The 11202-nt window shown below is 36.3% G+C and overlaps 1 protein-coding gene across 1 annotated transcript; it reads right to left on the bottom strand.

Moving 5' to 3' along the window:
• Positions 1–2418: 2418 nt before the first annotated feature.
• Positions 2419–9826, bottom strand: LOC126355211 (ATP-dependent (S)-NAD(P)H-hydrate dehydratase). Its single transcript, XM_050005458.1, has 2 exons — positions 9352–9826; positions 2419–4199 (listed from the first exon to the last, which is right to left on the bottom strand). The coding sequence occupies exons 1-2, from the start codon at positions 9657–9659 to the stop codon at positions 3518–3520; spliced, it is 990 nt and encodes a 329-aa protein (XP_049861415.1). The 5' UTR covers positions 9660–9826; the 3' UTR covers positions 2419–3517.
• Between the last annotated feature and the right edge of the window lie 1376 nt (positions 9827–11202).

The raw sequence follows: 11202 nt of genomic DNA, 5'->3' as shown, positions 1-11202 counted from the left end.
TATTTGGTTTGTGCCACTGACTACAAAATTAACAGAAATAAGAAGCTGATGAAGCGCTTTACAATGGGAGGCATCCTGAGTTTAAAAATAGATTGGGAAGACTAGCGAGCTTCACAAAAAATTGTGGTCATTAGCTGTGAAATAAGGTCAGGCTGCACAGCAGATGATATAAAAAAGAAAATTAATGGCATCCACTCAAGCTACTCTCAAGAGAAAGAAAAAGTCCATATCAGCACACTTATTTAATTTGTGTGTTTATGTGTGCAAGTAATGTTTACATGACATACAAATGTTTTACATAATTTTGTTCACTTAAAATACTTGAAACATACAATAATGTTTACATAACATACAACAAATTTACATTTTTTAAAATTATTATTGTAGATGCTTAAAAGCAAAAGTATATCCAGTACACAGGCCCTTTACAGTCCACAGCTGTGCCAGTTCCATCTACTGAAATGCCAGGACCAGGCCACAGTGGTCTGTATGTAATGTAGAGGATACAGAAAGTGGCAGTGAACAAGGAACACACACTTTTGAAGAAATTTTTGAGGTAGGTGTATTTTTTTTTTTTTTTTTTTTTTTTACATTTTACTTTACGAAATATGATTGTCTTGGCAGGGCACTTTCCCAGCATGAACCGCTCTCCCATGTACTGGATGTCCAGAGGCTGCTTGGAAAACTACTGGTCCCATTTGCTGTAGGTACTCAGTGTTTTGTCACTCAAGATAACTGCAGTTCCCTGCTATGGTAAGCACCATTTCCTGATGAATGTATATGTGTTTTCTCCTCTTGGCTAGCAATTTATGCAGTTTGCAAGCAGCTAGTGTTATTGTAGGAACTTTTTCTGGACATAGATTAATAGTAGTAAGAAAAATCCTGAAACGACTGGCAAGAATGCCAATGGTGGCTTCCAATAGTCTCCTTATTTGACAACCAGTATTTGAAAAACTTTTCTTCCTTAGTGATTTCCTTCATGGGGTATAGCTTCATAATGTTGTAGTGCAGAGGAAAGAAAAGCATCATGTGCCTCTGGAGTTGTAATATTTGTGTTACCTAGCTTTCTGCCTTCAGGAATGTTCAGAATAGATCAGTCAATGAGACTCTCCCACAGTTCACTTTTTGAAAACACCCCAGCATCACAAACACGTCCATTAGTTCCTACATCAACATACAAGAATTTGTATGAAGCATCTACCATGACAAACAAAATTATGCTCTTAAAGGATTTATAATTGAAAAAGTGAGAGCCACTAGCTTGTGGGCTTTTGATGTGAATATGTTTTCCATCTATTGCTCCTATAGAGTTATAATAGTTCCACTTTTCCTCAAAATCATTTGCAATTTGCTCCCACTCTTCTCTGCTTGTGGGTACCTACAAACAAAATTAATATATGTCTGAGATAATATGTAACAAATGGTTTTCATTTTTATATTTAGAGCATGAAGTAGAGGCTCAATATTCTTCAGAAGATGAGATGGAAGTTGCCTAAGGTGAGCCACAACCACAACCACACCTAAAGCAACATGAACAGCTTTTCACAAATAAAAGAAAACTATCACCAGACGTTCTTCTGGAGGGTGCCAAAACACTGAGGGCAGTGGTCAATATGAGCAGAAACCAGTCCCACCCTGCCTGGGAAGATAGAGTGTCTTTGCCACCCACATCACAGATGAACTGTGGGAGATGGATAATATGGGGAGTGAGGTTTTTGCTAGTGGGCACTATGCACGCAATAATCATTGGCTGATGGGCAGGTGGGATATACTGCAGGCCACAATTTCACAATCACAGCCACAGCCATCCACCTCTGGATACATTCAAGCAACTTTTCAGAAAGCCAGAATAGAGGAGAAAGAGACACTTTAATATAAAAAAATATCTGAGCTCTCCATCCTACTATGTCTACTTTTGAACTCCAGGTGCATCAAGATAAAAGTGTGTCATCAGTTTCGTACATTTCTATTAATTTTGTAGTTGTTGGGACACAAACTGTATTTATTACATTGTTTAAAAATAAAAATGGTCCTTAATGCACATAAATTGTATTGAACAATTATTTACCTTCACATATTGGTCCTTTAGTGCATTATAAATTGCTTCACACATTTCAGGGATTATGTTAGTTAATGTGCATTGTGGTATTTGAGTGCTGTATTGTAAGCTCTGCCCTGTAGCAAAAAATTGGAGAATTACTGTGAGCCTGTCGCCTGCAGATACAGCAGTTCTTATGTGAGCATTCTGCATTGTGATATGAGGAGTCACTTTACTAAGCAAATACTGAAATGTATTCTCACCCACTCTTAAGTAATTTATGTATGACTTGACATCCTCCACTTGCAGCTCACATAACAAATTCTGCCGAATGCCTTAATCATCTTGTAAAAGCAACAGCTTCACCCAAGTACTTTTGTCCTCTGCTTCTCTTCCAAATACGACCTAGTGCAATTGTTGTACAAGCAACTGCTGTGCATAATAACAAGCAGTTTTTGTCAGCCATCTTGAATTTTGACAAAACATACAATGACTGAGAAATATCATTTTATAGTGCTACGTCAAAAATTTTTGTCAAAGAAATTTTATGGATGTTCATTCATACTTCTTTGTGAAAGAAATATGATTGTGTAATACTGGCCTTACAGGATGTTACATACGTAAATCTAGGAAGGTACCATGCACCTCACAGTAAATAATTCTGTTCCTTTAACTAGCAAAACTGAAACTATACAGTGCCAATACTTTTGCAATCCATTACACACTGTTACCAGTGTGGCTGTAATCACAATAATTTCTTACATTTTAATAGATTCTTCCCCTTTGTATTTTTTCCAGTATATGTATGCTTATTATTCTGTTCTGCGCATATTGGTGATTCGTTTAGCATGTAAGTTATCAGTTTTTATAAGGGAAGAACACAATAAAACATCAAATGCCAAACCAACCTTGTTATTAATGAAATTGGATACAAGATAAAATTCCTCCCAAATAAAATCATCGTACAAGTGAGGAATCTGAGTAAGCACAGAAATATAATACAGTTACATAAAATCATGACTTTTACTCATTCTATAATATGTAACACAATGTTCATTAGAAGAATGGCTTTTGGCTGAAAGCTCACATTAATAGCAGTTTTTTTTTTTTTTTTTTTTTTTTTTGGGGATCTGTGACTCACCATGTCCTCTATACGGTAAGTAGTAATCAGTCCTCTTTGTAATATTGTTTTTTAGAATTTGTGATAAGTTCTGCAGCAGTCGTATGTCAATCAAATAATAATAAAATAGCAAGGAAAAAAAAAACACAAAACATAGCAAACACATCAAATTATATGCTTTCAAAGTTGCCTGTAGTAGCAATGACTCCAGCAAACTTTATAGGTATCTTAAAATCTGTAAATAAAGATATCATTCAGTTATCACTGACTGAGGGTTACCATTTTTCACCAAGCATGCAGAAAATTTGACACGACCTCTGGTGTAAAAGTGTTTTTCCAGTGTAATAACAGAAGTGCTCTCATTTTTCAAACAAGCAGTTAAACACAGCAGGAATGTAGTGGAGCATATCAGATGTGATTGCTCCTCTGCCCTTCTCAGCAAAGGCACGTGAATTACAGTCACGTATTAGCTTACAGGCAGCATATGCTGCTACAAGACCAGCTTTTTCTGGTGGTGCAGTCTGTGATGCCCAGTACAAGAAAGTAGCTAAGCTCCCTGACAGCAAGTCTCCCTGGCCACCACAACGCCTTGGTGAACCACCAGCTTTCACAGCCCAAACACATCCTTCACTAGAAGTTATGGTATCTTCTTGTCCCTTCTGAAGAATTGCTGAAAATTGCCCTAGTTCTTGAGACAGACATTTTGCCTGAACCGTTTTGTCTTCTTCTGACCCAGATGTCTCACAGAATGTTTTCACCAGTCGAGGGAACTCTACTACATTAGGAGTAACCACAAGTATTCCAGGATAATTTCGCAGAATGTCTGGGTACTTTCCAGCGAGGAAGAGGCCATCTGCATCCACGACAAGGGGCTTTTTCTCTGAACGCCATACTTCAACAATTCTTGCTGTTGAATCCAAAATTTTTGGATCACGACCTAATCCAGGACCGACAACCAACACATGAAGACGTTCCAACCATGGAAACACCTGATCTGGTGCATCTGGAGCATCAAGCACAGGATGGACAATCAAATCTGGGCTGTAATTATAAAAGAACAGAACCTCAATTTCAGCATCACGTTTTGCAGAAAACAACTTTTCCTTTAAGACAGTTGTACATTTACACATCCCTAATCAGATAAAACATATGTCTTGATGTTGTCGAAAATGATGTATGCTTCAGGAATATATGCCGTAAGTGCATGAACTAGATGTATACAAACAAAATGAAACTGACAAAACAAAATACAGTGCAGCAACATTGTATTTAACCAAGTTACAGCAATTCAAACAGTCACCTAAAGAGGTTTTGATGTGAACATCACCTAATGAAACTTCATGGCAGATTAAAACTGTGTGTTGGACCATGAATTGAACTCTGGACATTTAAGTTTTGTGAAAAAGCTCTCTACCTACTGAGTTACCCTGGCAAAACTCACGACCCATCTCACAGCTTACGCCAGTAGGTAGGAGATGATGTAATGGCAGATATAAATCTGTGAGGATGTGTTGTGGGTCATGCTTGGGTAGCTCAGCTGGTAGAGAACTTGCTCACGAAAGGCAAAGGTTCTGAGTTCAAGTATTAGTCTGGCACATAGTTTTCATCTGCCAGGAAGTTTCACATCAGTCCACTCTCTCGTCAGTCCACACTTGTTGTAGAGTGGAAAATCATTCTGTAATCATATAATCAATTTGTAAAATTATTCTAAGAAGTAAGATGTAGTTGTAGATTTCAGTTATTGCCAAAAATTTATACTTTAGTCTTGCAATAAATGTCTAGACGTATTTGTGAGTGTCATTAGATCATTATAAAATTAAGAATAAAGGGCAAATAAAATTTATTTTCCATTATTGAGATGAAGTTTTTCTTCTACTGTACACTTTATTTATGTTTAACTTTTACTTGTCAGTCCTACGTAATCTCTTTTTTTACATCGACCAACATGCTGCTTAACTAAGAAATAGCAACTTTCACTGCTGTCCGGATTTCAAGTTAAACTACATGCTCTCTAGTAACTTTTAATACAACTGAGGAAGCAGAAGCTTTTCTCCAAGTAGCAACTTTTGTTCTAAATTACTAGGTTCCATTCTGCTGACAAGCACAAATGGCAACCTACCAAGAAAGTTTCTTTTTTTTTTACGTTTATGGGAGTTGCTTTTCTTTCATTAAGTTTTACTTTGATTCATTCCACACCTATGAAGGTGCTCCTTGATGATGGAATCCATGAAACACAGTGAATGAGCAAATGAACCAGTTAATTAATGAAAAAGAGAAAAAAACAAACAAAGAAAAAAAGGAAAAATAGCTACGAAAGTCAGCTTTCAGTTTGGAGGAATGGAAGGACATAGCACTGCCAGTAAGATCACAACTAGTGAAATACTGTGATGTTTAAACCAAGCTTTAGATTAAGAACATACGTACTTATCACAGTTCTTTAATCATGAAAAAATGGGTTTGTAATGTTCGAATTAAGGCTTAATTTACTGCTAATGCTATCCCTTATGGTTCCAAAAGCGGTCTCTAATATTAATCAATGCTTAGTCAGCTCTTGTTCTTATGCAACAATCATAACTTGCAGACTAAAGTGATGATTGAAGGGATTGCCTTGTTAAGAAGAAATCTACGGATACCAGTGACTATCTGGATACCATTTAAAACTGGAAATCTAGACATCTGGAGGTGTTTATATTTGACTTTTTTTATTTTTTTTAACGTACAGTACTTCTTAAATGTAACCATCACACCACTTCCCATAATCTACCATCATACACCCAGTTCTCACCACAAATGTACTTTCTGTATGTTGTCTGATCTAAAGGACCAATAAAAACATAATACAACAAAATCTCATACCAGACACAAAGGAAGAATTTGGGGCTCAAGTGTGGCACTGTTGTACCCCCCCCCCCCCCCAAAAAAAAAAAGAAAGTTGCTATGCTGACAGACCCACCTGTAGTGTGGCCCAAGGTCAATGTTATGTTGGATGGTGATAATTTGATAGCAAGATGGTGAAGACAATCAGTGTGAATATAAAATATAGGTTATGGTAACATCTGATCTGTATCAAAGCCCTTTCTCTATTAACCCAAGGGATGAGATGGGTATGAAATTGGGTGACAGGTAAAAGTGTTTGAACGTGATGTGTTGGCATTTATTTCCTGTATTTCCTTGATCCAGAATTCTATAAGAGTGCAAAACATAATGTATCTCTTTGTCAAGTTCCTCAAAGGATCGACAATGTTGTGAGAATGGGCTCTGCAGTCAGCTAATAATTTTGTCAGCATGTCCATACACGGGAAAAAATGCTAGTTACGAAAATAAATTCGATATTACTTTGTCTATTCTATACTTCACAGATGCCATAAGTAGCAAACTCTTCATTTGTGATTTTTACATTTTTAAAGAAATTATGTAAACAGTATGTTGTGACCTTATGCCTAGCACATAGAGATCACTCACAATCTATGATGTGGCTGGATTGGTTGGCAGAGCATCCTTCCTTGTTGTCACCAACCAAGATAGACATTAGGCCTACTGAAGCACCGAGCAGATACTTTTTGGTCCCATGTGCCACCTTATTTGATGATACGGCTGTACCAACACACTCTAACCACAGAATTGACTTTCTATTAATTTCCAATGTCAATGTTTCTGAGAATATCATATTTGCTAATCTGAACATTTCTCACATTACTGAAGATGACAGTATTAGAGGTACAAAAGGACCATATCTCAGAAAGGCAAGGAGATGCATCTTAAACACGCTATTCCAAGAAGAAGAAGAAAACACCGTGCAAATTTTAATCACAACTTTCACAGACTCTCCCATCAATATCAGTCTTGAAGGAGCTGTAACATCAACACAAGAAAAATTATAAATATAACGCATGAAAGAGTATAGAAATGCAAGGAATAAAAACTTAAAAGGAAGTTGTTTGATTTGGATGAAATTGAAATGATAACTAATCTTCTGCAGTAAGTCTTTCTTAAGATGAATACTGCTTGGTATTTTCTTCATGGAATTCTGTGACTGTGAAAGTGGAGGAGGAGGAAATTATGTCCTCTTGACAGCGAAGTCATTAGAGATGGAGCACAAGCTCAGAAAGGGGAAGGAGTGGCAAGAAAATTGGCCATGACATTTCAATGGAACCATCCTTGCATTTGCCTGAAACAATTTCAGGAAATCACGGGAAACCTAAATCAGAATGGCTGGATGTGAGTTTGAACCTCCACCTTCCGAAATTGGAGTCCAATGCGCTAACCACTGTGCCACCCTGCTCGGTGTGAAAATCATAAGGGTGCTATTAGTAGCTAATTTACGATGGCTGCAGTATCACTAATATTCTAGAAGTTACAGTTACACACCAACAGTCAGGGAAACCCAGGTCGACAGCAGGTGCTTTTGAGAGACTGGAGTCAGTCAATAAAAAGTGATCAAGGGTGTAGTCAGGTTGCTGCTCAGACACAGGCACAAAAATTTAATTCTGAAGCACACTTAGTTTGTGATAAGAAGTAGTATTATGAAGTGTGATAGTGACTGGGAAGCAATTCTGTGAAGCTAAGTGTGACGAATTGTGAGACTGGAGAAGCCTGAAGTTAGCACACTGATACATGCATGGCAGCCATTTGTAACATGTGGCAAACTGATTTTTAATAGGCAACCACATGTGAAAGTTGGACACTGGACGAACTCTCAAACAATTTTGGGTGAAGTAGCTAAATAACATCAACATCCTTACTGTGAAATTGATGAAAAGTAACTGAATATTTGGCTAAGTAGGATAAGTGACATTGTAGTGAGATGGACTGATAAATGGCAATAAACTTACTACATGCAAAACAATAAACTGCATTTCATTTGACAAACTTTTATAATTTCAGAACAACTGTTAAATTTAATTCAAAATATGAAAAGGATGCAGCGTGCAGGTTGGTTTGGGCAGTGCCTATGTATCTGCTGCAACAAATTACTTCCACTAGGTTGGTTTGGGCAGTGCCTACGTATCAGCTGCAACAAATTACTTCCACTAATTTGATTGGTGCAAACTTGAGTAAGTATTTATTTTTCAAAACAAAAACAGATGTGGGATGTTAACAAATTCTATGACCCACAATTTTCAGACAGTATGTACCTGTGTTTTGCAAGGCATGAAAGGTGGGATTTATATGTTGTTATATAGACGTTTGAGTGAAACAACAAAATTTGTGCCAAAGGACAAAGGAACTGTTATATTAAAGACTAATGGATTGAAATTAGCTAAACCAGTTCCATTAAGACCGGCTTAACACGCAACTATGCTGTTTTTCCATAGTGATCACGGCACAATTTCCATCTTCTACACATTCCTGTCTACTGCTAAGATATACGCAGAGTAATTATCCCTCCATTATTGAAAAAAAGCATCTTTTTGGTATTATGTGTATGTTAGCTCACAGAAATACTAATCAATGACAAGATTGCTGAGTATTTTGTTTTATATATTGCTTTGTGTGTTGCCAAGTGCCTATATGCCAGCCAGGTCAGAAGAGTCATGAAGTGTTATGAATCAAGTAGTGCTGGCTAGAGCTTATACGCTTATGCCTGGAACTACAATAGAAAACATTTTCATGTATCAGAAATGCAACTGATTATGTTTTTTGTGGATGATGCAATTTATTTGCATTCTCTGGATTGTGTCACACTATTGAGTGTTTATATAATGGAAATTCTGGGATGGTATGGCATCGATATGACAAGCATAAATTGTTTCTCACAACATAAAGGAGGTGATGACTGTCAGACAGGCATACTGAAAAAAGGACTGCCAGGGATTATTTAGCTTGTGTGTGCAGGTTAATGCAGTAAGACACAAAGTTTATTGCACAGCTGAGAAAACTATGAACAGAAATTGAGATATAATTTACTTCTTTTCATACTCATTAACGTTTCAGTAGCTGGCCCGTTACCAATAAAATTAACATAGTAACATGTGGCCTACAAGTGAATACGTTTGAGGGAATTTTCCTATACTTTTCTATGCAAATTTAAGCTGTGGGACTTCAGGTACCACTAATTCCACCAGGGACAGGGAAATGACCCCACGCTGTTATCTGTTCTTTTATTAATTAATATTTGTCACTCCTATTGAACGAGAGGCACTGTAACTAACCAATGATATCCGAAACTGCTATGTTTACGTACTCTTATTACCTGTAGGATTTTATAACAGGTGCTGCTTCTTTACAGCAGAAGACATGGCTTAGATCGCAACCCACTCTGAAAGCCGAGATTGCTGCGAAGTATGGTGCTCCCGTGTATTCAAGAGAGCCACCAACAACACCTATCCTCCCAGATGATCCCTTGTGTCCATCGTCCCGTAGTGATGGAACAATAGCCTTTGCGGCTTTCATCGCTTCTACTGCTTCCGTATTTACCATATTTTTAATTTGCCGGTATTGAGAATTTAAACAAGAATTAATGCTTATGGATCGTTTTAGGACCCAGCAGAGCTTCTTCATGCAATCCAATGGTACAGAAACACAATTCAAAGAAATGTTGTATTCGAACGACGAAAATGGTTCAACACTGATTAAGCTATCAATACATATCAAAGTTATGTTTAGCAAGTCATTCGTGTAAACAGTACATATGAAACGTAAACAAACTTCCTTGTTCCTTCTTACGATGCTTGTAATATCGATGTTCTATCGATAATATCGACATGTTGCGAGTTTATGCAACCGAGTGAAACAAGCGCAAATGTATTGTCTAAAGAGCGGGCATTCATAACAGAAAAGATGAGCTAAATAAATAAAACGAGTTGTTATAACATTGTGGTCAATTTTTACATAATTAATTTACCAGTATTTTAAATGTGAGAAAGCCAAACAAATATCAAATATTTTATGGTTTTCATGACTGTAGTTTTGTAAAGGTATTAAGAGTTTTAAATGACTGAAATTGCCTTGACAGTTTCATCGTGGTAGATGAAGAGTATTTTCTTTTACTGTAATATGTTATCTCAGTTGAAAGTTAGACATATGATTCTAAGACGTACTGAATACAAGAAAAGCATATAATGACAAAATTTGACTTCATATTTCACAGTCAAAGGATTGTTCAGTAATGCTACAGAAGATATATACATTTTTTTCGAACTGCTAAAACTCAGCATAACTAATACACTTATAATCAAACCAATTAACAATCTTAAAGTACGCTGAGAACTGTAGAGTGTATAGAATGTTGGGTCACAATTGCTTCATTTTGTATTTAATCATTGCTTGTCCATTAAAATGTCACTAACTTGTTACTTCTAAAGTTCTCTTAGAGTTTCCCAATAGCAGAATAACTACACCTACATGGTAGTTGTATCTTTGTCATAATGTACACATGTTGTAGTAGTACAAAATCATGAACTAGAGGAATTACAAAAAAGCTTCAGATATGACATTTCACAAAATCTATATAGTTCAGTTTATGGTTCTTATTTTAGACTAGGATAATGTGCAGAATTATGTTTCTAATTTATGAAACTTATGGAGACTAATAAAAATGATATACATCTCAAAGCAATTGAAAGAAACCCAACAAGTAAAAGACAAATGCCAAGCTCTTACATTGTCTGGTATTTCCTGGACATATTTGTTATAGGCTGATGCTGAGTACAACAAAATAGCAAATAACAGAATACTGTACTGTATGGTTCTTGCAACAAATGAAGTCTTTTTTTGCTGTGACCAAGTATTCGAAAATAATTTTCGAAATGTAAACACCTAGTGAGAGAGTCATAGCTGGGCACACAAACGTGAAACAGCAATGACTTGGTTACATTATGTAAGAAACAACTTTGAATATATTGGCAAAATACTTTTAAACAATATTCCCCATGGCATAATGGAATTGAATAAAAGAATTAAAATTGTTGTAGAGTATAGTTAAAAGGAAAACTTTCTATAATACAGAAACCTTCATAGGTAATTTAATAATTTGTTCTTGTTTAACAAATGTGACTTCACGACAAATCATTTTGTGTATAATTGCATACAATTTAACTGTAAA

The sequence above is a fragment of the Schistocerca gregaria genome, chromosome 3, assembly GCF_023897955.1.
Source record: "Schistocerca gregaria isolate iqSchGreg1 chromosome 3, iqSchGreg1.2, whole genome shotgun sequence".
NCBI classification, from domain to species: Eukaryota; Metazoa; Arthropoda; class Insecta; order Orthoptera; family Acrididae; genus Schistocerca; species Schistocerca gregaria.
The sequence above is the reverse complement of the archived record's forward strand: the minus strand, read 5'-3'. Positions and strand labels throughout refer to the sequence as shown.

Excerpts from the sequence above, each read along its gene's own strand:
- LOC126355211 (XM_050005458.1), bottom strand. The coding sequence starts at position 9,659 with ATGAAGAAGCTCTGCTGGGTCCTAAAACGATCCATAAGCATTAATTCT. Across the intron at positions 4,200-9,351 it reads CCTGTTATAAAATCCTACAG|CCCAGATTTGATTGTCCATC; the intron begins GTAATAAGAGTA and ends TTATAATTACAG.